Source organism: Sinohyriopsis cumingii, chromosome 14 (assembly GCF_028554795.1).
Source record: "Sinohyriopsis cumingii isolate HCF-2022 chromosome 14, ASM2855479v2, whole genome shotgun sequence".
NCBI classification, from domain to species: Eukaryota; Metazoa; Mollusca; class Bivalvia; order Unionida; family Unionidae; genus Sinohyriopsis; species Sinohyriopsis cumingii.
In genome coordinates this window covers 106592055-106617690 of record NC_142974.1, presented here as the reverse complement: position 1 = coordinate 106617690, position 25636 = coordinate 106592055, and the positions used below count along the sequence as shown (strand labels likewise).

Sequence of the window (25636 nt, the reverse complement as noted above, 5' to 3'; positions counted from 1 at the left end):
GTATGCCTCTAATATTATGGCCTCTTGATGAAGGCACAATGTCTGAAATGTAAGGGCATGAAATAGTTACACTACCTAAAGGCAGCTGTAAACTGTCACACTGCAGAAATCATAGCGATATGACTGAAAAATTATAAAAGCTACGTTAAAAATCTAAATCTCTCACACACATACACACAAACTGTAGCAAAGGTATCTGTATGATACCATGTGAATAGGTACATGGAAAAGTGCATCAGATGGCTCAAGGCTGATCATGTATTCCTTGCATCACACAGACAGATGTATGGACCCTGCTTTCTTTATAATGAACTTGTGAGCAGTAATAACTAATCGAGTCTGCTAAAGTTGTTGTTGTTGTTGTAGGGTTTAACGCCATTTTTCAGCACAAGATAGGTTATACATGGTGGCCAGTATTAATGGTGGAGGAAGAACCCTGGAAAACCCTGGGAAGACCACTGACCCATGAGAAGCTACTGGCAGGCTTTCTCACGTACCCATGTTAGCTGAGCCTGAGACTCAAACTCACGCAGACAGAGGTGAGATGGCAGTGATCTGTAACGGTGAGCACTTTAGACCACTCGGCCACTCGGGGCTCCCTAGTCTGCTAAAGTCTATGACAGAACTCTTGTTTTTCATTGGGTTTTTTGTAACCAGAAAATGACAGGATAGAAACCCAGGGAGTTAGGTTTTTGGACTACCTCTACTGCCTTCTTTCCAAACAAAAGCTCTGTTTCTTTCTGTAAAATGTCTTACTTTATGGAATTGCTTGGTAACTTCATCATGACGGATAAGGATAAAAGTAGAGGAAGCTGAATGAAGAGGAACTGGAGACTTGGATGGCTTAAACATTTGTTGGAAAGAGGTTGATCTAAGTCTGTGAGAAAAGAGAGAATCTGGTGCAAACAGGAGAGCCTAAAGCAGGAAGGAGGGATGGCAAGTCACTGATGGTTGCCAAGAGATTATGGCTCAAGTGCATCAGATGGCTCAAGGCTGATCATGTATTCCTTGCATCACACAGACAGATGTATGGACCCTGCTTTCTTTATAATGAACTTGTGAGCAGTAATAACTAATCGAGTCTGCTAAAGTTGTTGTTGTTGTAGGGTTTAACGCCATTTTTCAGCACAAGATAGGTTATACATGGTGGCCAGTATTAATGGTGGAGGAAGAACCCTGGAAAACCCTGGGAAGACCACTGACCCATGAGAAGCTACTGGCAGGCTTTCTCACGTACCCATGTTAGCTGAGCCTGAGACTCAAACTCACGCAGACAGAGGTGAGATGGCAGTGATCTGTAACGGTGAGCACTTTAGACCACTCGGCCACTCGGGGCTCCCTAGTCTGTTAAAGTCTATGACAGAACTCTTGTTTTTCATTGGGTTTTTTGTAACCAGAAAATGACAGGATAGAAACCCAGGGAGTTAGGTTTTTGGACTACCTCTACTGCCTTCTTTCCAAACAAAAGCTCTGTTTCTTTCTGTAAAATGTCTTACTTTATGGAATTGCTTGGTAACTTCATCATGACGGATAAGGATAAAAGTAGAGGAAGCTGAATGAAGAGGAACTGGAGACTTGGATGGCTTAAACATTTGTTGGAAAGAGGTTGATCTAAGTCTGTGAGAAAAGAGAGAATCTGGTGCAAACAGGAGAGCCTAAAGCAGGAAGGAGGGATGGCAAGTCACTGATGGTTGCCAAGAGATTATGGGGTTGGAAAACCTTGACTTCTCTCTTCCCACCTTTGGACTGCATGACGATGTGAAGGAAATATAGACACCTATAACTCACCTGGCCACTAAAAGGTTGCCATTACTGATAAGAATCACCCCTGCAGTCTTTCTATTGATGATCATCCCTTCTCTGGTAAGCCCTGTGATGGGGTTGCACAAAGATAAGGCTTGCATGAGGAGACAAAGGGACAACTCTTGTGTTAATGCAATATCACCTCCTCAATTTAACCCTCAAACAGCAGAGAGAAACCACATGGTTGCTACAAAGTGGGGTTTAAGAAAAGAATCTCACAGGAGTACATCTTTTCTTATCAAGTAATGGATACCAGAGGCAATTAGGGCATTTGGCATCATGTGGTGAACAGCCATACTGACTACATCATCAATGCGGCCTACACATTCCTAGGCAGGGACACTTCTTGCCCTCTTATCTAGGCAATAGTTTGCAAGATATGTAACGTTAAGTCAAGATTATGTTTCTGACCAACTTAAACATGGCATAAAGCACCTCAAACCTGTCAGTCCTCCTTATAAGAGTGAAACTGACATTCTGATGACATTAATAGTCCTTGTCTAGCCTAGATAATCAGAATGTTGAACACTGGCTATGTGATTGGTTGTTTGGTGAGAAAGTTCCATGAAAATGACTCGCTAAAAATCCCCTGCACTACCAGGGTTGCAAATTTTATCTGAGAGACCTCCAGAAATTTCTGAAATCTTTGAAGATTTTGGTAAAATTCTTAATCTCCACCAAGGTCTTGACACTGGATATAGTACTGACTGTCACTGGATATAGTACTGACTGTCATTGGATATAGTACTGACTGTCATTAGCAGCAGGGAAGTCGTACAGACCAGGTGGCTCAGATAAATTTAACCCTCCCACCAAACATTTCTCCGTAGAAGCCTCAGAAAGCAGAAATAACGCCTCCTACGCAAATTAATCCGCAAAATTTCAACCCAAAGTGCATTTTCAGGCATAAAAAAAAACAGCAATTTTTTGGGGGGGGTATTGTAAAATTTGTTTGTTATTGCAAATTTGGGCTGCAATTTTATGAGTAAATTTGATCAAGACCAATTCGATATCTACTACGCGGATCATGAAGATTAATCGTGATAAAACCGTGTGGTGTTGCCTGAGCGTGACTGAAGAAATTTTTAAACTTATTTATATCCATGTCGCCATTGCACCAAGTTTGATGGATATTTCTTAGTGTGTGAGTATCAACTCCATTGAAAACTGATAAAATATTACAATTATCTCTAATCACCTTCGGAATTTGCGTATATCGCTGCGTCACGTAAATCACATCGGTGTTCTTGTGTCGGCCACGCGAGAATATCCTAGCTGGGTTAGTTTGCTTATCCAGCATCACATCATCGAAAACAACAAGATTATTAGTATCACCGTCTAAATTTTCCACTGATGGAGTTTCATTGATATCCGTTATAAATTCTATTGTGCCATCCTCAGTTTTATCGCTAAATTCCTTTAGTACTTTATAACATCGCTGATCATCAACAGATGGTGCAATCAAATACAATTTATCCCATTTTAGCCATCGCATTATCAAATTTAGTAATAGTTGTGTTTTTCCAGATCCCGACGGGCCAATGATTATCATTCTAATCGAATTTGGTAATGCCTCGGTGTGCTTTACTTGCTCGCGTTTCTTTGTGGCTGAAAAATCAATTACATTCATGTTATTAGAATATTATGGATTCATATTGTGTTAAGTGTCGCACTCGAACTGCTACGATAAATCCAATCGAAGTCGTTACACGCAACAACAGGAATGCAATCAAAGGTGAATGCGCGGTTTGTGGAACAATTAAGTTTAGATTTGTAAAAAAAAAAGTAGAACCGGAGGAGACATCGCAACCTCCTTAACAAATCTGCCTGGAGCTCCCTGGGCGAAATATCCCGGAGAGAAGCATCTACCAGGATATAATTACTGCGGACCTGGTACAAGGCTAGATATAAGACTTAACGATAATAATCAACCAAATCCTGGCGAGGATCCAGTAAACGCTATCGATAACGCATGCTACTATCACGATCTTGCATATCGCAGCGGAGATTTACAACAAAGACATCTTGCTGATATTAAATTAATTCACGCAATAGATGCTATTCCTGATAAAAATTTCAAAGAGAAATTGGCAACTTGGTTGATAAAAGGAGCAATGAAAGGTAAATTAGTACTAGGTGCTGGTAATTTATAATGGAGCAAATATATTATTCTCCGCGAGGATTTTGGCGAGGAAAATCAGCAATTGCCAAACTTGCTAAGGCAGCAAAAGTAAAGCAATCTGTCGCTGAATCGTGGCTATCGAGGCAAGCAGTCTGGCAAATTTATCTTCCTCCGCCTAAGAAAATATCATATGCGAGTTTCTCTGTCAGCGTACCTAATGAAGTCCATCAGGCTGATCTTATGTTTCTTCCTTACGATACCGTTGACGGAGTTACATACAAATATGTTCTGACGGTTGTTGATATTGCAAGTAGGTACAAGGAAGCGGAACCGTTATCGAATAAAACAGCAACAGATATTGCTAAGGTGTTTAGCGAAATTTATTCACGATCTCCATTAACATGGCCGAAGCTTCTCCAGGTTGATCCAGGTCGAGAATTTCTTGGCGCGGTTACTTCACTGATGAAAAAGAATAATGTTAAAATCCGTCGCGGTATTGTAGGTGTTCATCACAATCAAGCTATCGTTGAAAGATTCAACAAAACACTAGCAGAAAGATTATTCGGATATCAGTACGCGAGAGAATTTATCCAAGATAAACGATCTCGCGATTGGGTAACAAGATTACCTCACGTGATTAACGCACTAAATAACGAAGTAACACGAACAATATCAATGAAGCCCGCAATTGCAATTACAAAGACAAAAATACCACTAAAGCGAGATTCTACTATTCCACCTGTGCTGGGTAGCGTTATTGTAAGGTATTTATATAAAGAAGGAGAAGCCGAAGGTGGCAGAAAAAGAGCAACCGATCCAAATTGGAGTGTTACAACGCATAAAATATCGGCCGTAACAAGATCATCGGGAAGGCCAGCAATTTATTTTCTAGATTCACTAGCTCCACAACGCGGATTTACCAAAGAAGAATTACAAATAATACCAAAGGATACTCAATTACCGCCATCTTCGTTAATGTGAAATTTAATCCTACCTAACTGAGATAATTTTCTTACTCGAGAAACTGCTAGATAAACTAAATTTGACCAGGAAATTCTATCATCGACGATCCAAACTTGACCATCTACTGTTAATCCTTGTGACGAGTGAATCGTTGCTGCATATCCAAGTTTCCACGGTGATCTTTCTGCGTTTATTGCATCATTGACAAGATTAATATCAACGAAAATAATATCATTCAAAACTAATATTTTTTCTTCTCCACATGGCAAAATAACATTGATATTTTGTTTCCTAGTATCAGTTGGCCTATAACACAACGGCACCTGCAACGTTGGAAATTTCTCACAGTGAAGCTTAAATAGTATTTCTTGAATATTATCACGAATAATTTTTCTGCTAGCAACGATCAAATGATCAGGACGCCACAAAGTTAGAAAATTATCCATCGAAGTTTCGTCAATTATTTTTCTCATCACATCACATTGAAATTTATTAGGTTGCAATCGAATCATTTTTTTAAACTCAGTCAATAAATTATCATTAGATCTATAATCAGCATCAATCTCCTCATAATAATCTACAAAATTTCTAAGCCATCTGTGAGGAGATTCACCATCAATAGGATCAGGTTGTCCATGATCGCCGCACATTATTACTGCAGTATTTTTTTCTTCTAGCCAACTCAGGAATGATTTTAACACAACTAAATTTACCGTGCAAATTTCATCAAATATTATAATCTTGTTGATATATTTGTTTCCCATTCGAGCCGGATCCCACAATCCACCACTATATTTGAAATAACTATGATACGTACAAGAATTAACGCCACGTTGTTTTATTTCTCTCGCTAGTCTGTGAGTTGGAGTCAACACGATCATATCAGAGTTTGAAAATAAGTTTATTGCTCGTGTTGTTTTACCACTACCACCAGGACCATTTAGGTAAACGAATTTGTTTCGTGAAATTGGATCAAACACTGATACTGCTGTTGATACTTCATCACATTGGTCTTTATGAAACTTATCGCAATCTTCTACATCCGCGTCCTCACAATAATCTAGAATATCCTCGTTTTTTATTCTCCAAGTTCCCCAAGAACCATCGGTAATTAAATTTTCCAATCTACATTGAAATTTCTTATTGATATAAAATGAATCCGTTGCAACCCTTACCGCGATATCAGAAAATTTATTTATCATTGACAGCAAATTAATACTCACATAAGCGAGCATTGATGATCTTAAATGAGTATACTGTGCTGATTCTCCATCAAGATAAGTGATCACTGTACCTAACTTCGTTCCATCAATAATAATATTTTCTCTGTTGCAAAATATTCCACGCGATACTGTATCGGCAATAATAAAATCCATCTCGGCATCATTGATAAATAACCTAGCGTGGCGATGTTTATGATCAACTGATCCTCCTTGAGTAAATTTACCAATGATTTTTCTTCCAATATCTTTCGCGTTCTCACAATCTGTCGGCAACCACACCTCGGTCTGCTTTCTATACGATATAATCGCTTCACTTACCGTCAATGATATCAACATCGACGAATCCAGCATATATCTCAACAATACCGTAGGGACCCATCTGCGTTGAGATAAATGCCGACCAAACCAAATATAACAAATTTTATGCAAATTTTCAGCAAGTTCGAATGAAGTAACATGAGCGAATCCTGTCATTACAAAATCGGGTAACGGTCCGTTAATTGCAACTCTAGTCATCTCGTTGGTTGGATGACCGAATTTAGCAAAGTAATCTGCACAATCGCCATACCCAAGGAAACTTCCAGGGTAGCATGCGCTCATATCAACAGAAATCATATCTTCGAAATAATACTTGGTATTCCATAATCCTCCATGGCCGTATTCGATACAGCTAAGTTGAATATCATTAAGAAATTCATTTCTTGTAGGTTTCCACGAATTTCTTTCTCTAGCAGCGTGAGCAGCAACAGACGGAACAGTAAAGCAATTTGTCAGTAACTGATCTGGATTTGACGAATACTTCTCCGCGATATTTTTCATCGATTCATGTAATATTTCATCTCGGTAAATATCTCCGCGTGGTAAGATAAATTGATCGTATCTTTCTTCGCTAGAAAATAACCAAATCGATATTGGATCGGACTTGGCTAATAGTTTGATAAACCTAAACATTGCATCGGAACTATCTTTGGATTCCACGGGATAAAACTTAACAACACGATCTCGTGGGAATATCATTACCGACTGACTCCACGCATGTGAATTATGATCAACAATTTCGATTGGTGTTCCTCGAGAATTATACGGCGATGAATATAATATTTCACCCGATAGTGTTTTAACCGTAATAGGAAATTTAAGTTTCTTACTTAACGCAGCAACATCATCGATTGATGCGCCATCAGTAACTGTCTTTGCCCATGAATTAATTTTATCCAATCTCAATTGAGTTAGACCAGATCCACGACGGGCATTCCTCATATGTTCGATAACTCGCTCAGCTACACAATTTATCATCGGAGATTCCCTCATCGCAGGTAGATTTTTCGCATCAGGATTATTATTCAGCCGATAAATTCCATAAACAACAGCACTAGAAGGATACGCCCTAGCATAATAAGGACCATCAATCCCCAGCAGCAATCCTGGTTTCGAATTCTTATCAAGAACAACATTTTTCTTACCGCCACGTACTGGATCTCGTTTATCACGAATAATCCAAATGTCATCGGGCATTTGTGCGATAAATTTTATTCCAAAGATAAATCGCTCCTCTTTGTGTTCAGATTTTATATGTTCGATTATCTTCTTCGCTCACTCCAAATTCATCGTAGCATCAACGAAATTAGTTTTCCAAGTTGACCAGGTATGAATCGCTCCATCATCAAAAAATTCCTTCTTCGCATTATCAACTTCAGGAATGATATATTCTGCCTCATCAAGATCAAATAAATCCATTATTATATTTTAGACAAATATCTAAATATAATGAAGCAATGTTCATGGATAACAGTTGGATCAACAAAATCATGTAACAAATCCTGTAGAGGCGAATACTGTGGTGCTCACATATACGAAATTCGACGAGGCAACAAAGGACCACAACGATGTTTAGTTTGCCAAGTTGGTATTCGAGGAAGGACTCGATTATGTTTCTCTTGTGGAGGAAAAAAATATCGTGAATTACGAAGATATTATGAAAAAAGATCTTCGTCAGTAATAAAATGTGAAGAAGATTATATTAATCGCTTCAAAGCAAATTACGATTTAAACAAAGAGAATATCATATATGGAAATGAAATCAGCGATTCCCACAATGAAAATCACATGCGAGTATAAATCGCATCCCATCATCGAAGGTTACGAAGCATCTGAGGATGGTAATGTCAGAAACATCAAAACAAAGAAACGTGTTGGTAGTATTTGTAATTCGGGATATCTCAAATTTACAGTCCATAAAAGAAATGAAAGAACAGAATGTTATTCGAATCATAGATTTATATTCGAATGCTACAAAGGACCAATAGAGAGAGGACTTGTTATCGACCACATTGATGGTAATAAACTTAACAATAAACTTTCCAATCTGCGCGCGGTAACCCAGAGTGAAAATTCAAGATTTGGTAATAACCGTGGATTTCCTAATTATTCGAAGACTGTTAAATCAGTGAATCAGGCAACAGGTGAGGAAATCGCGTTTACATCGATGAGTGCAGCAGCAAAACATTTCTTTATTGAACCACGATCAGTACAATTTGTGGCAGAAGGAAAATATAACGCAACATTTTCTTATGATGCTGATTCGTGGATCAAATTCTCCTATGTACCAATAATATTTGATTCGGAGAGTGACGAAGAATAATTGAATATCTCCGCAAAACAAAAAAAAAGATTAATTTTGAAAATTTCCCTGGATTTTATTTATTTTTTTCGCCCATTTTTCCCACGGAGACAGATTTGGAAAATCTCACTTGCGATTTAAAAATCAGAGATTCTCACGATTTCACCAAAAGATTGATACTTACAGTTTCTCCTCGTATATCAAGTAAATTTCCTTTCTGATCCGTTAGTTTGAAATTTATTCTTGTCAACAATCGATTATGACATCGCAGGTAAAACGGATTCATTGGTTCCTTGATTATCAAATAACCAGGAGATGCGCTAGGTGAAAATGAATACAATATAAAACCCTGATGAGCTTGATTTGACTCTGACGCATCAACATTATAACTACCCTCGACAACATCCGCGTGAAGATAAATCGCGATAACTTCCGTTATATTAACGATACCCGGCGATATGTGCCGTCCACCTTTGTCAGGATCGTTATTGTGTTTAAGAATCAATTCTGAATGTACTTTTTTGGTCCATGAGGCATGTAATTTCGGAAATAAATCATCAATGGTATCAGTGACGGATTTTCTCATCGCATCAAAATCAGAATTGGGAAATTTGAAATTTGGCAGTGTTTCCTCGGTTAATTCAAATACTCTCATGAATTTTTGTTTCTCACCCGAGTTCTTGATCAACTCGAATTTGCTAATAGGAAGAACATATTCGGCAATTGATATATCGTCGACTATCGCCCGAATAAACATATCATGATAATATTCAATATCATTCGCGAGTTGATTTAAAATTTTCACGTGCTTTATAATTTCGCTACATGAACCAGATTTATTTAGGATGCATTCATGAAATGATCCTCGCAATAAATTTAATTGTAATTCGTGTTCTTGAATAAACTCGTCTAGTGTTCTTCTTACCAAGATACCGTCTATGGGGGCTATTATCCTGTTAATGTGGGTAGCGTCGAAGATTTTCACATCTGGGGGGATTTTAGGAAGAGGCAGCCATGAGAGAATTCTTTCGTTAATAAAAGTGAAAGCGAATATTACTAGGTTAATTTTGTGGTTATTCATGAGATTGATGGCGCTGTGGATCAAAGATTTGTGTTTGATATCTCCATACCATCCTTCGTCGGTTGTAAAATCTTCCTTTTTTGGTTCCGGTAGTTCTGGAAGGGTTTCATCATACCAACCTGGAATAATAACATCCGATTTCTTTGGTTTTATCAGAGGTGCGACCTCGGGCCAACCTAATATATTCCTGATCGATGATTGGTAAATATCTACCACGTACGGTGATTTCACTTCTATCATTGACGATAGTGTTGGATCATGTGAAGATATCTTTATTCCCGGAGTAGCATCGCCGGTTAAATTTGATATTCTGGTAGTAAACTCATTATTCAGCTGATCAATTTCGTAACTACCGGTTGGTATACCAACGACGATCCAATCGGGTGTTCCATCGGGTTTATTTTTATTTGCAAAAACAAGTGAATTATTTGGCATCAAATTACCGAATGATTTCGATCTAACATTAGGCCAGCTATTGTAGACGCGCAATTGTGTTAATGCAATTTCGTTAACGTTAATTGGTGTTGAGAAATTAATACTAAATTCGGGTTTCGTTGAACTTAGCGATATTAACGTTGTTGTTGGTGGTGTCGTGTTTGTCACGATCTGGGCTAACTCGGACATTATTAATATTCATTTGTTCAATCTCCGAGTAAATACTAATCATTGAAGAAAATTCTAGATCGGATATAATACCGTCGTTGAGACTTTCAGAAAGTAACAATGATAACTTCGAGTACGCGTCACTAACTTTAGCAAGTTTACTTTTGTACGATGATAATTTCTCACTTGTGCACGAAGCTATTTTTTTCGCGATGATATTAAGAACACCCGCGATTGCTGTTGTTGACGAGATTATTATTGTTGCAACGATTGGCGCTATCATTGTTACCGCGGATAAAATTATTCCTGCACCAGCGACCACAGCTGATACCGTGTACACTGCAACATCAATGATAACTAATTTGCGCTGGTATTTATTTATTTTTGTTTGATAATCATCAAGTTGTTTTCGTAACGAATCCTGCCATGATCTCGCCTGATTATAACGGTAATCAGATGCGTTCATATATAAATAATTCTCTATACAATTCTGGGGGTGTTTCGGATAAATATTCGAAAACTACAAAAAAAGGAATTGGTTTTGTTATGGTTCTATCTGGTGGTTCCAGTTTGATAAAAAATACTTGCCCTTCAGTTAAGGGTACAATAATAAAACCGGGATAATATTCAGTGAAAATTGCATTACTGGTTTTTGCATTGAATTTTATCCTGGAGATAATATATATTCGATAAATACCTATAATTGGCGCTTGAAGGGGAAATGGGTCAACCCCAGGTGTCCATATACCTTTATGTGTATTTACCACAAATGGCACACTACAGGTAACATTCCTTGTTTCTGCTTTTTCTGGTATCGAAATTCGCGATAATCTTCCAAGGTTCATTGACGATATTTTTGTGTTTAAATCTTGAATTTTTTCGTCGTACATTGATGTATCTAACTTTTGACGCGCCAATTCACGTACCGCGTTAATTTCATCGTTGATGGATTTTATTTGTACTTGCATCGCGTTAATCCCCTTGGTAAATTCAGGAACAACAACATTACCGAGTTTAATAATTTCCTCGTTGATTTTTTTGTTGAGATCGTCGGTGGATGGTTTCTGACCAATCGAGATATTTACTTCGTTAATTTCGGCAAGAATATTAGTAATTTCCTCGTTGATTTTTTTTATTTTCTCGCTGAGATCGTCATGTGATGCTTGATCGGCTTTCTTATTTGCTAGTTCGTTTGCGGCGGAGGAAGTATCACTGGATGTTTTTATATTCTCGTCAAATTTTTTGCTAAATTTATCTAAAACATCGTCAAGTTTTTTAAGGTCGTTATTTAGCCTATTAAATCTTTTTGTCATTCTGTCCTGAAGATCGTCGTGTAATGCTTTATCGGCCTTCAGGGGTAACTTTGCTATAATATCGGCGATATCAGCAATAGATTTTAATACCATCTCCGATTGGCGAGTAAATTGACTAATGTGATCGCGGTATTCGTCTCGCTTGATTATGTCAGTTATTTTAACGTTGCTAGTTTGTAATCGCCCTTCGGTATTTTGAAAAACAGCAACTTCGCCAGGATCCACCTCTGACAGCGATAAAAGATTGTTAATATCGCTCTTAGTTGCAAACTTTGATGTATCGATGTCGACTGCGTCTTTTTTTTCTTTTCTGAAGAGAGATCTACCGTAAATGTCAACCATGATATTTATCTACGGTATATTCAAATAAAATTTTGCGATAAGGATTGGATGATTTTGAAATTGCATCAAGGACGTTAATTGATTCTAAACCGCATATTGGTGGATCTGCTAATGTTTGTGTTGGAAGTGTTGAATACCAAACCGGAAGTTTTAGTTTTGACACATATTTGATAAATTCATTTGGCGGTGCTAATCCATATGAGTCGAAGTAAATAACTTCGCGAGGATTAATCGCGTAAGCAACCCAGTGAGTGCCAGGACCGGAATTTTTATCGAGGTTTATTATTCCTGTCTCGGTAGGATTTGGTTTATCTGGTAGTTGATCTCGCATAAATACGCCTCTGAAAAATTTTATTTTCTTTTTTTTTGCTTCACTGATTAAATCTAAATTTGAGGTTGGTAGGCTCGACTTAGACCGGATCCGTACGGGGGTCGTCTTAGGTAAAGGCCGGATCCTTGTTGCGGCTGCAACAATTTTGCGAGAAGAGAGGGGAAGAGAAATCCTCCCTTTTTTTTGCGATATCTTCCTCCGACGACCTTTTTTGCTAATGCGGAACCTACTGCTCCAGCAGCGCCCAATCCTACTGCCTTTGCAATCATGGGGGCCGCTGCAGCTATTAATCCTGGAATAGCGGCGAATAGCGGGAAAATACCACCTACTTTGATCATATCTCTGATTGCGCCTATCGAGAGATTCAAACGAATACCAGTATTTGCTGATCTGGCTCTGGTGAAATGTCCGTGTTGATTTTTAGTTAACGATAGTTTGTTAGGTCCACCGTGAAGTTGATTACTTTTTAAGGTTAAACTTAAACCTCGTCGCGCTGTTGTTGCTGCATGAAGTTTTTTCACCTGACCCGGGGTCAGAGTTACACTGACGTGATCGTATGGCATATTAATAATCACTTAATCTAAATTTAGAATTTATCACATGTTCTCTACGGGTGCATCGATGACTCTCATTCTACCACTGATACCCTCCAGGATCATTGTTCTATCACTGAGAATAACAGCGATTGCTCTTGCTGGTCCTCCTGTGTTAATTCTGGCTTTGAAATGAATATCAACGACCGACTGCTTTACTAAATCGAGATGTTCCAGGGAAAAGTAATAGATGGGATAGAGTGTATTAAAATCTAGTTGTGATATTTGCAATCCGGTATCAATATTTTGATCACGACCCATGAAACTTAGTAATCGATGATATGCACGGGCCGTAGAATAATTTTCAAAATCGATGGCTATTTCCTCAGATGGCTCCTGTTGGCCATTTATTCTCAACGATACGTTTGTTGCCTCTAATCTATCGAATATCATGTTACTATGTAATTGATCGTCTCTGATCATGCTTTGCAGAGCAACAAAGATATGTCTAGGTGCGGAAGAGCCTTGCTGTGAAGCAATTCGCCAGGTAAAAATTCCGTCCATATTAACATTTTCGTTGGAGTCAGTCATTGTTGTCAACCAAGACATGATGGATTTTCCTCCTTGATTCATAAATGATAATAATTTTTCTTCTATGATCATCGATGGAACTATTGCTGGCATCCACAAGGTAATTTTTTCAAGGACAACTTTACCAGGATCACCAGGATCTCTCCAAATGGCTCTGTCATCATTGGCATCTCGAACGAAAGATATCGTATGCTTCGCTCCGTAAATAACTTTTCTGAAATGTCTGCAAAATCCAAAAATATGAGATAATGGAATTGCACAGGAGAATTTTCGTTCATCTCCCTTCAACATATTTTTTCTTATGGCAAATCCAAGATTGTAATTGCCATTGGGGGAGATCATCGCTGAACGAATATCAGCGGCGGCGCCAGCAACGGTTACCGGTCTACCAATATCAAATGGTAAATGTTCAGGGTAGTTGGAATTATCCTTGGCAAACATCATACTAGGACCGGCTGATCTGGTAAAATCATCCGAGTATCTCGCTAGACCTATGATAGTCGTTGCTATATCAACGTTGTTCGTAATTGATTCAATCTCTCTTCCATCAATCATGTAAGTGGCATTCTTGAATAATGCCATGATACCATTATTGACAAAACCAACACCAAAATCCGCATCGTAGTTGGTACCATCAGCTGCCTTTACAATTTTTCCAACAAATTCGATATACGCCTCAGATGGAAGAAAATATCTTGTTGTATCGTGGACTTGAATTTCCTTTCGATTTCTTGAATCTGGCTCAACTACATCGTACGAGAAATACTGAAAATCTCGCACTGATGTATCCCTACCTACTGGCTCGTCCATATCAAATACTTCATTTGACACTTGTGCGAACATTTATTACTAATAATATCGTTTAAAACGAAGACCACTACCTGAAACAAAACTTGTATTTGCTAAATTTGTATTAGCAACATTCTGTGCTGGATTTATATTAGCAACTTCCTGCACTAGATTTGTTATAGCAGCTTCCTGTGCTAGATCATTTATTTTTTTATTTGCCGCATCATTTATGGCCTTACTGACTTCAGGTGGCATTTCTCTGGTAATAGGTAATTTAACAGGTTGCTTTTTACGTACTAAACTTAATATTTTATTTTTGATAGCGTTGAAGCCTTTACTGGCCAAATTACCGATACCAGAAATGGCAGTCTCGCCGATCTTTCCTATCGCTTTCAACCCAAATTGCTTAATCACGGGTCCAATTTTAGGTATTACTCGCGTGACAAGACTTCCAACGATATCGCCGAATCCATTACCGTGAATATATTTGTATACTGGCAATCGAGAGTTTACTATGCGAACCTGATTAGGTCTGCGTTGATGTTTATGAATAATCATATTATTTCAATTGTGTTGATTTAATCGATGAGTTCATCGACAAACTCCTTGTAAATGTGAGAATCGATGATACCACCACGGAATAATCGCTGACAAATATCTGATGCTTCGTTGACTATCTCACGAGAATTATTTCCTGCTCGCTTTCCTCCGATTAATACTTCGAGGCGAGATACATCATTGACAACACTATCGGGACAAACTGAATATCCACTTCCTGTTTTTTTTGTTTCTGGAGATTGTAATGGCGTTGAGTAAAATATTTCGTCTGACGGCGATGAAGATGTCCCTGACGACGATGACTTCGGTGGCAAATCCCTTGTAGGACTATCTTGTTTAGGATATTTTTCCCTTATAGTAAGAAGATTACCCAGTTGAGCCTTTTCAGGAGTACCACTTCTCTCAGGTGGCGAACTTTCCTTACCTGTAGGTAATGAAAGAGGAGTGGGACGAGGAGGAAGAGGTTGTAATAAAGTAGAAACATCTGTAGGTAATGGATCGAGGTAGGAGTATGCTGATGCAGGAATATCCTTTTTAGATGTTGCTAAAAATTCTTTTGCTCTTGCTCTTGCTATTGCTTTTCCCTCTGATAACTCTATTCTGTAATTACCAACATCCGATACAAATTTCCCAAAATCTTCATCGGAATATCTTACTGGTTTTCCTAAACTACCAAAATACATTATCGCATACCAATCAACAGTTTTAACTTTACCAGCATCAAATTCTTTTCGCAAAAAGAATCTTTTATTTTCCGTAGAATCAACCGCAGCCATTTGAACTACTGAATCATAGTTGCCAAGTAAATACAACCTGTTTGTATTCAAATAATTATCCGCTGTTACACTAGGATCAATTGTAAACGAACTAATAGCCGGTGATGATTTATATTCGGGTACAATTATCGGTTCATCACTTTGATCTTTTTTCTTTTTTGGTTTTCTTTCCTTTTTCTGTGGTGGAATATCTTCCTTTGGTCTAGCTCCTAATTCCTCTGGTTGAAATATTGGCTCCTGTGGTTGAATATCTTCCTGTGATGTTTCTTTTCTCCCTCGTTTTTTAGTTTTTTCCTTCTTCTCCTGTTGTTTTCTTTCTTTTTCCAGTTGTTTTCTTTCTTCTTTTTCCTGTTGTTTTCTTTCTTTCTCCTCTTGTTTTCTTTCGTCCGCTACTTGCTTATTATATCTTTGTGTATCTCTTGCTGTTTCTAAAAATCTTCTGTAACGCGGATCCGTTGTCTTCCTTATTGATGTTGTTTGTGTGTAAATTTTATATACCATATCATACCAACTATCGCGAGTTGCATATCTTTTTTTCCCCACTGCAGTCAAAAATTCAGTTCGACTACTAAAATATTCCTCCGCAAATTGGCCAATCTCATCTATATTATACAATGTCGAGAGGGGCTGCGATATTATTTCCCATCCCTCATCGGTGAAATTTTCTCTTAAATTATCGATATTAAACTTCCCTTTTATCATTGCGATTTTTCTTCCTCCCGGTTTTCCATCTCCAGGTTTTCCTCCATCAGTAATTGCAAGTTGTTGCGCCGCTGCTGCTATTGCTAATCGCTCGGGTAATGTTCGTGATTGATCCTCAATACCTTTCAACATAGGAAAGATTCCACGTTTTCTAGCATCTGAATCTTTTTCGTCGCCATATACAACCTGCTCAATTGTTCCGGTCACTGGCTTCAACCATTTTGCCGAAGTTTCTGAAATTCCATGTTGCATATCTTCGTAACCACGAACATTTTTCTTAAATAATCGTTTTGTTGGAATGAACTTCTTTAATGCCGCTAATTGCTCTCGCGCTAATCTGGCAGAATGAGGTTCTCCAACTGTGCTAACTTTTCGACTCATCTTATTTTCAACTATATTGTTTTATTGTGAAATAAAATTAGTATCCGCAGCCCACCATAATTCATTATGGCACAAACAAATTTTACAATACCCCCCCAAAAAATTGCTGTTTTTTTTTATGTCTGAAAATGCACTTTGGGTTGAAATTTTGCGGATTAATTTTCGTAGGAGGGTTTATTTTTGAAATCTGAGGCTTCTACGGAGAAATGTTTGGTGGGAGGGTTAAATTTATCTGAGCCACCTGGTCTGTACGACTTCCCTGCTGCTGTCATTGGATATAGTACTAATTGTCATTGGAGGCAGCCATTCTTAAGGAGGCAAAATTCTGTACATTTCTTCAACTACTACCTTAAAACAGAATTCCACCCTTTACAGCATCAAACTGGAACGGCCAAGTCTGTGTCACCCTCCTCAAGGTGTTTTCCTCCTGAACAGTCTCTGTCCAGGAAAAATATTCCATTTAGAAGTGACGATGCCATTTCAATGCCATTAATTAGGTCCAAATGTACAAATAAAAATAGAAATGCACACAATGGACATGAAGACAACTTCCTTCTGTCTACAATTTATGTTCAGAGCCATTTTCTCATTCAGTTTTAACAGTTTACCTAGTTACTGCCATGGCTACCACTAAGAAGGACTAATTTTGGTTGGCTAACTAAGGTCATGTGATGTGTGTGTCTGTGATTTGGATTTTTAACAAAGCTTTAACAATTTTTCAGTCATATGGCTATGATATCTGCAGCATGACAGTTGATAGTCATATGTAGCACTGGGGCATTATGCCGCAGACATGTAGCATCATGTCCCACCCAGTCACATTATCCTAACACCAGACCAACCAGTCCTCAGTCTTAATGCTGAGCACCTAGCAAGGCAGCTGTTAGTACTGTTTTTATATGTCTTTGGTATGACTCAGCCAAGGTTTGAACCTGCGACCTTCCACATCCAAGGCAGATGTTTTAACCACTATGCCTCCCACTGTTTTGTTATCAGCATCAGGGGTGTGGGCAAAATCTCAATTAAATCTCAATGTACAGGAAAGGCATATTTGATGGTTGTCATTTCATGCTTGTCCTCCATGCCTTTAAAGCATCTATAGTAAATTATTTGCATTTAATTGACATATCTATAATGAGCTTGAAAAGAAACAAACAAGTGCCTATAACAGAGGTCTGCTATATTATCAATTTACTGTGATATTTGTCCAATGGTAAGTACCAAGGTAATTTATCACTCTACTGATACTTCAATAGTTTCCATTAGCATAGAATGTATAAAAATTGCCAAGTAAACTTGTTATGAATTGAATGATATTAAGAGCATGTTTTCATTTTACATTATAAGATAATATCAGCAGGTCTTTTTCAGGGTATCAGCTGTAAAAATTTTCATCCCACCTTAGTGAACTTTAAGATTACAGCTTATACAATAAAAAAATACATATAGCAAATTCATACTATACGGTACTGGCCATTTAATATTCAGAGAGGAGGGCAGTTATTTTCTTGTGATTTTCTTTCAAGAAGATAGTTTATTTTCTTTCATCTCATGATAATTAATTTTTCCAGCTAGTGACAGAAGGAAATTTAAAATAATGTCACGTCCGTGCCCCATCACATTAAATTGTGAGTCCCTAATATAATTCCAGTATAATATGGCATGTATCATGGTATGTTCAGAAATACCACAGTATACCATGGTACATATCATGGTATGTTCACTAATACCACAGTATATCATGGTACATAACATAATATGTTCAGTAATACCACAGTATATGCTGGTAGGTATCACGGTATGTTCAGTAATACCACAGTATACCATGGTACATATCACCTTATGTTTAGTAATACTACAGTATACCATGATAAGTATCATGGTATGTTCAGTAATACCACAGTAAACCATGGTACATATCATGGTATGTTCAGTAATACCCCAATATACCATGGTATATATCACATATGTTCAGTAATACCACAGTAAACCATGGTACTTATCATATGTTCAGTAATAACACTGTATACCATGATATGTATCATGGTATGTTTAGTAATACCACTGCATACCATGGTACTTGTCACTGTTTGTTCAGTAATACCACAGTATACAATGATACATATCATGGTATGTTCAGTAATACCAAATTATATCATGGTACATATCATGGTATGTTCAGTAATACCACAGTATACCATGGTATGTATCATGGTATGTTCTGTAATACCACAGTATACCAAAATTATTCATGGTACCTAGCACTATCCTACAACTAATATGTACAGACTGTTAAAAAAGGCCAACTTATATTACCAAGAAGACATAAAAATTGCATTAGAAACCAAAATGTATTCATGCAGTTCAATTACACCTGGAAAAATTGGAGTGGTACCAATCAGAATCACACAGACAATAATGAAATGTAAGAGTTACTTCCCTTTTGCATACACATATGATAAAGATGTCTTCTAAACTTTCATGGCCCATTGCATTCGGAGGTAGCAGAGAGAAATTCCCTAACCTTATGGTGAATGGCCATTATATCGTGGAGTTAAAATAAACAAGCTTTGTTAGCAATCCCTATACTAATCAATAAGCTTTGTTAACAATCTTTATGATCCAACCAATTTTATCACCAGCAGCATGAGTTTTGATCCACAATTTTGATCACCAGTATGACCTGTCTTTGATCCAACCAATGTTATCACCAGCATCATATGTCTTTTCATCCAACCAATTTTATCACCAGTATCATGTGTTTTGATCCAACCAGTTTTATCACCGGTATCAAGTGGCTTTTGTCCAAACAATTTTATCACCAGTATCATGAGTGTTTTGATCCAACCAATTTTATCACCAGTATCATGTGTCTTTTGATCCAACCAATTTTATCAACAGTATTGTGTCTTTTGGTCCAATCAATTTTATCAACAGTATCACGAGTGTTTTGATCCAACCAATTTTAACACCAGTATCATGTGTTTTGATCCAACCAATTTTATCACCAGTATCATGTGCCTTTTGGGCCAACCAATTTTATCAAAGGTGTCATATTACTATTGATCCAACCAATTTTATCACCAGTATCATGTGTCTTTTAATCCAAACAATTGTATCACCACTATCACGTGTCTTTTGGTCCAACCAATTTTATCACAAACAAGGCAACAGTTAAAGGCATAACTATTGCAAACAAGCTAGAACAATTTGCTCAGACAAGTTTCCCTGCCTCTCACTCACCTCAACTCTACCAAATGATGTTGATAAGTTTGAGTTAAATGCAATTTGTCAGCACATGATAGGCTATTCATGGTTGCCAGTGTATCTGGTGGAGGAAGAGCCCAGGAAGAACCATTGACTGACATGAGGCTACTGGTAATCTTTCTCACATAACCATATTAGCTTAGCCTGGGACTGATGGACATATGTCTATAGTCAAAAAAGGGGCATAACCCTTATGAAAATAGTGTAGTTGTTGTTGTTGTGGGGTTTAAAGCCATTTTTCAGCACACGATAGGCTATGCATGGGAGCCAGTATTAATGGTGGAGGAAGAACCTGGGAAAACCACAGGAAAAACCACCAACCCACAAGCAGCTACTGGCAAATTTTCTCACATACCCACATTGGCTGAATCCTAGACTCGAACCCACGAAGACAGAGGTGAGATGGGAGTGATCCGTAACAGAGCACGCTTTAGACCCTTCGGCCCCCATGAAAATAGTGCAAGTACTATAATTAGTTAACATACATATCATCTGAAGATGCTAAAATATTTAAAAAGTTATCACAAAAATTAACAAAAGCACACACAGGGTAAAAACTCTTAGAAAAATTATGTAGCAAAAAGATAATGTCCATGATATGTATTAAGTTTCACAGCAGTCCTTAAAAAAATGCAAGACATGTGTTTTTTCTTAGACTGCATTCTGACGAAGGACACTAAAGGACTATAATGCCAAAAAAAAATTGAAGTGTACAGTAATTTGTTTACATGTGAGATGATGATAATGCTATTTACCAAGTGTCATGGCAGGGCCCCTAGTGGCCGAGTGGTCTAAAGTGCTCACTGTTATGCATCACTGCCATCTCACCTCTGTCTGCGTTAGTACGAGTCTCGGATTCGGCTAATGTGATTATGTGAGAAAGCTTGCCAGTAGCTTCTCGTGGGTCGGTGGTTCTTTCTGGGTTTTTTCAGGGTTCTTCCTCCACCATTAATACTGGCCGCCATGTATAGCCTATCTTGTGCTAACAAATGGCGTTAAACCCTACAACAACAACAAACAAGTGTCATTGCAATCTGACAAAAATGTGGCATGGCTATTGCGAGAATGTAAGGCAGACAAAAGGACAAACATACAAAAAGATTCCTATATAATACCATCTCTATGACAAATAAGATACCTTGAGTCTAGAGGACGCCGATCAAAATCACCTGGCATCTGTGTCTTGTTATTAACTGATGGGGTACCTTGGGTATGCTGATTTCCACTCAAGTACAGACCCTTGTTATCAACTGATGTGGCACCTTGGGTATGTTGATGATTCCCACTAGAGTATACACCCTTGTTGTTATTAACTGATGTAGGACCTTGGGTATTCTGATTTCCACTTGAGAAAAGACCCTTGTTTTTAACTGATGTGGCATCTTGGATATGCTGATGAGTTCCACCAAAGTACACACCATTGTTATTATTAGCTGAAGTGGAACCTTGGGTATGCTGATGATTTCCACTTGAATAGAAACCCTTGTTATAAATTGGTGTGGCACCTTCGGTGTGCTGATGATTTCCACTTGAATAAAGACCCTTGTTATAAACTGGTGTGGCGCCTTGGGTATGCTGGTGATTTACACTTGAATAAAGACCCTTGTTATTAACTGGTATGGCACCTTGGGTATGCTGAAGATCTCCACTTGAATAAAAACCCTTGTTATTCACTGAAGTGGCACCTTGGGTATTATGATGATTTCCACTTGAATAAAAACCCTTGTTATTAACTGATGTGGCACCTTGGGTATGCTGACGATTTCCATCTGAGTATAGTCCTTTGTTGTATGGTTCAAACTGGTTCTTCTTTGGCATGGCATCACAAGGATCATCAGTTGGCACCAAAGGTGTGAATTTTTGGCCAATATCTGATGGAGTAGTCCTCCCTGAAGTAGCACTGGAATCTGCCTCCTCAGTGTGGATTAATGTTTCTGAGTCAGTCTGTCTCCTCTCTGGAAATATTAGTATACATTATTAATTTGTATAACACTAATGACATTGGTAATAGTGCTGTAACCAGACAGGAACATATATCAAGAATATGCACACTTTTATAATAAATCACTTCACCTCCCCTGTATTGTGATGTACATGATAAAATATGAAAACAAAATGGTGTAACTGTGCACTTCTGCATAATATTAATATGCTTACAAGTGGATGAAGTTAATGATTTTGCAGTTTTTTTTGCAGCAAATTTTGTTTGAGATTTGTCAGTGGATTGGCCATTTATGATGAGAAAAATAATCTAATTAACACAGAAACAATATTCATGTGAAAGAAAGTTTACTGGATGCAGAAATTCCCCTATTTACTGTAACGTATTTGTGACTGGATATTTGCAGTGTTTAATTTGGAACAGTAGATGACAGAATATGCAAACAAATTTCATTTTAACTTGGAATTGCATCACATATTAACTGTGTAAATATGCAGTGGTTGGACAAACTTCTGTTGGTTTAGAGACTGGTATATGTCCACATTCTTCTGTTAGCAGAGGTGAGTTTATTTACTTCTGGAAATTTAACATTTAAATCATGCTTGTGTATAGGGTGGATTCCATGCTTCAGATATAACTCTTCCCCGATCCCCACCCCACACAAGCAATACCCATAGTTTTACTTGTTGTTACTGCTTCTGTCTTGTGGTTTTAGCCATTTTTCAGGTTAAAATATATTATAAATGACATCAGAAACCAATGAACGGATAAATTAGCCATATTAAAGCAGATGAGACCATTTTTTTACCAATCCCTTTTCATGAGTCAATTTAAAAAATGACAGCCAAAAATGTTCATTTGAAACAAAATCCCAGAAGGCAGGGTTAAAGAAGTTTTGCCTCGATCACAGCCAATCAATAAAGAGAATACAGCACAATAATTTCATGGGCTTATTTGAACCAATCAGAGTCACATAAAGTGATATTTAATGTGTGGTAATATAAAAAATAAGAAACTGCACATATACCTACTATGTGATACATATACAGTCGACTCCGGTTAAGTGCACAGCATCGGGCCCGTCACGACACTGTGCAGTTAAACGGAGTGTGCAGTTAACCGAAGTACGGTATAATACAGCTTTAACTTAGCACGGCACGAATATAGGTGAAGAATAACGTATAAAGATGATTAGAATCCACTCTTTCAACGTTTACTTAAATGAAACAAGAGCCTACAATGAACAACACTAACGTAATATTGTTAAATCAAACACAATGAAATTTACGATTTCTAAAAGAAATCGGCAGTTGATGTCTGCACACAAGTTTTATTAATAAGTTGGTGAATTGCCGACTCTATTTTGTAAAATGGTTCAAACAGCTCACATTCTCTCTGTTCCATGAATCTGCGTAAATTCTGGAGTGACTGAATAGCAACTTTAGATGAAACCTGGTCATCTACTGCGTCGTCGTCATCACTTCTTTTGTCATTTTCTACTGAGTCATCGATTTCACCTTCTGTCTGAAGACCGTCATCTATTGCAACATATGACTGTTCCCACGATATTGCTCCCTGGTGGGTGGGAATATACATGTATCTACCACCTATGACATCCTTTACATGTCAATCATTTACAAAGTCGCATTTACTGGCTTAATTGTCGGCTTATTTGAAGCGCTACAGCAGTGGACTGGCAATAACTGATCCTGACTACACCTTGTGCAATTAACCGGAGTAAAATTGTAATGAATAATGTGCCACGGGCAGAACATCTATTGTGCTATTATCTGGAGTGTACATTTAAGCGAAGTGCAGTTATCCGAAGTTTGTTCCCATTGAAAAGCATTGGGGAAAAACGGGACCGGCGTGACTACGTGCAGTTATCCGGAGTGTGCAGTTAACCGATGTGCAGTTAAGTGGAGTCGACTGCATTGTACACACCTCTTAAATATGCTAAACACAACCTAAATACACAGCATAGTGTACACAACACATACATACACTGTATACAATACAGAAATACACTGTACTATTATAACTCCATGGTCTTAAAATAAGTAATAGAAAAGTGAGTAAAAACATGCTTTGTCAAATTCAAACATAATTTGTTTCGTTCAAAGTGAAAATGTAAATTTACCATATTGCAAATTAAATCCCAAATAATTCTAGAATTTCTAACACAAATACTAATGAATAAGGTTATGAATAATTTTTAGTGGTATTCCAAATAATTTCCAACAATGAAGGGTTGGTGTGCCTGTAGTGGACAATAGTTACTAATGTACTAATGTACCAATGACCTGAATTGTATTGATTTGCTAAGTCTTTCATTGAATCACAGTATTATAATCCAAGGTTTCCTTGTTTGAATTCACTATAATGTCTCTTTCAAAGAATACTACAGAGTACTCTGGATAATTTCAAGAAGACAAAACCTGAATACAATATGAATGAATACTGCCAAATTGTATAAATTTCAAATAAACAAGAGTTATATACTCTTCTACCAGACCTAGGTGAAAATTAGCATTTTGTAAAAGAACAAAACCTATCAAATAATGGAAAATTTAAGTGCAGTAGATTTCAAATGTTTACAAGATAAAATCTGTTACTAAATTTATAATAAAGAACATGGTAAACACAATGATCTTAACTCAGACAAAGATAAATGTTTTCTTCTACTGATAATGATCCTAATATTAAACCCACACTCAAAGAGAAAATATTGGCTATGTATCAGTTGTTTACAGAATATTTTTAAAAACTTTATGATTTTGGTCAGCTACACAACAGACTTGATCTTGAACAAGGTCAGCTACAACATACAATTCTGAATCACCCACAGCATATAAATAAAAATAAACTAACAGACAATGCAAAATAAATATAAACAGAATTTTCACAAAGTTTCAATTCAATACAGCAGCTGATGAAGATGTGCAACTCTCAAAAACTGTAACTAATGACCTTAACATTAACACCACTGATGACAACACCTGGAATGCCAGAAGGAAAGTAATCACTGATGACAACATCTGGAATGCCAGAAGGAAAGTAATCACTGATGACAACACCTGGGATGCCAGAAGGAAAGTAATCACTGATGACAACACCTGGAATGCCAGAAGGAAAGTAATCACTGGTGACAACACCTGGAATGCCAGAAGGAAAGTAATCACTGATGACAACACCTGGAATGCCAGAAGGAAAGTAATCACAATATTACTGCATAACAATAATTTTTAATACATGTGCTTTGATATCAGTGGCTTCCTTCTTGAATAAAACTTCCAAAATGTATGTCTGCAGAAATTACTAACTACCTGGCATATAAATATATATTCATAAAAGATAAATAGTGTTCAAAGATGGCAAATAAGCATTAGCCTTAAATATACAACCAAGTAAAACAACAATTTTCACTCAAATTTACGATGTTTTCCTGTATTTAAACATCATTTTTACATATTTCTGTAAGTTAAAAGAATACCATTTTTTCTTCCTCTTCTGGACTTCTTTGTGTCTTCAAACCAATCTATAAAAAAAACAATGAACTAATTTACTATTAAATTAAAAATAAAAGTTACCTGACATTTTTCTACAATTTCCTCAGGCAGAAAAGAACTTGTTTAAATGTTGTTGTTGTTGTTGTTGTGGGGTTTAACGCCATTTTTCAGCACACGATAGGCTATA

The 25636-nt window shown here is 37.4% G+C and overlaps 1 protein-coding gene across 4 annotated transcripts in view; it reads right to left on the bottom strand.

The window, feature by feature from the left end:
* Nucleotides 1-25636, bottom strand: part of LOC149784569 (uncharacterized) — a 77030-nt gene that overhangs the window by 13538 nt on the left and 37856 nt on the right. For all 4 annotated transcript variants that reach the window (XM_089932643.1, XM_089932641.1, XM_089932645.1 and 1 more), the window contains exons 12-13: nt 25434-25478; nt 21137-21953 (exon numbers count right to left, since the gene is read on the bottom strand). In XM_089932643.1, coding sequence (XP_089788769.1) covers nt 21137-21953; nt 25434-25478 — 862 coding nt within the window. The remainder of the gene's footprint in view (nt 1-21136; nt 21954-25433; nt 25479-25636) is intronic.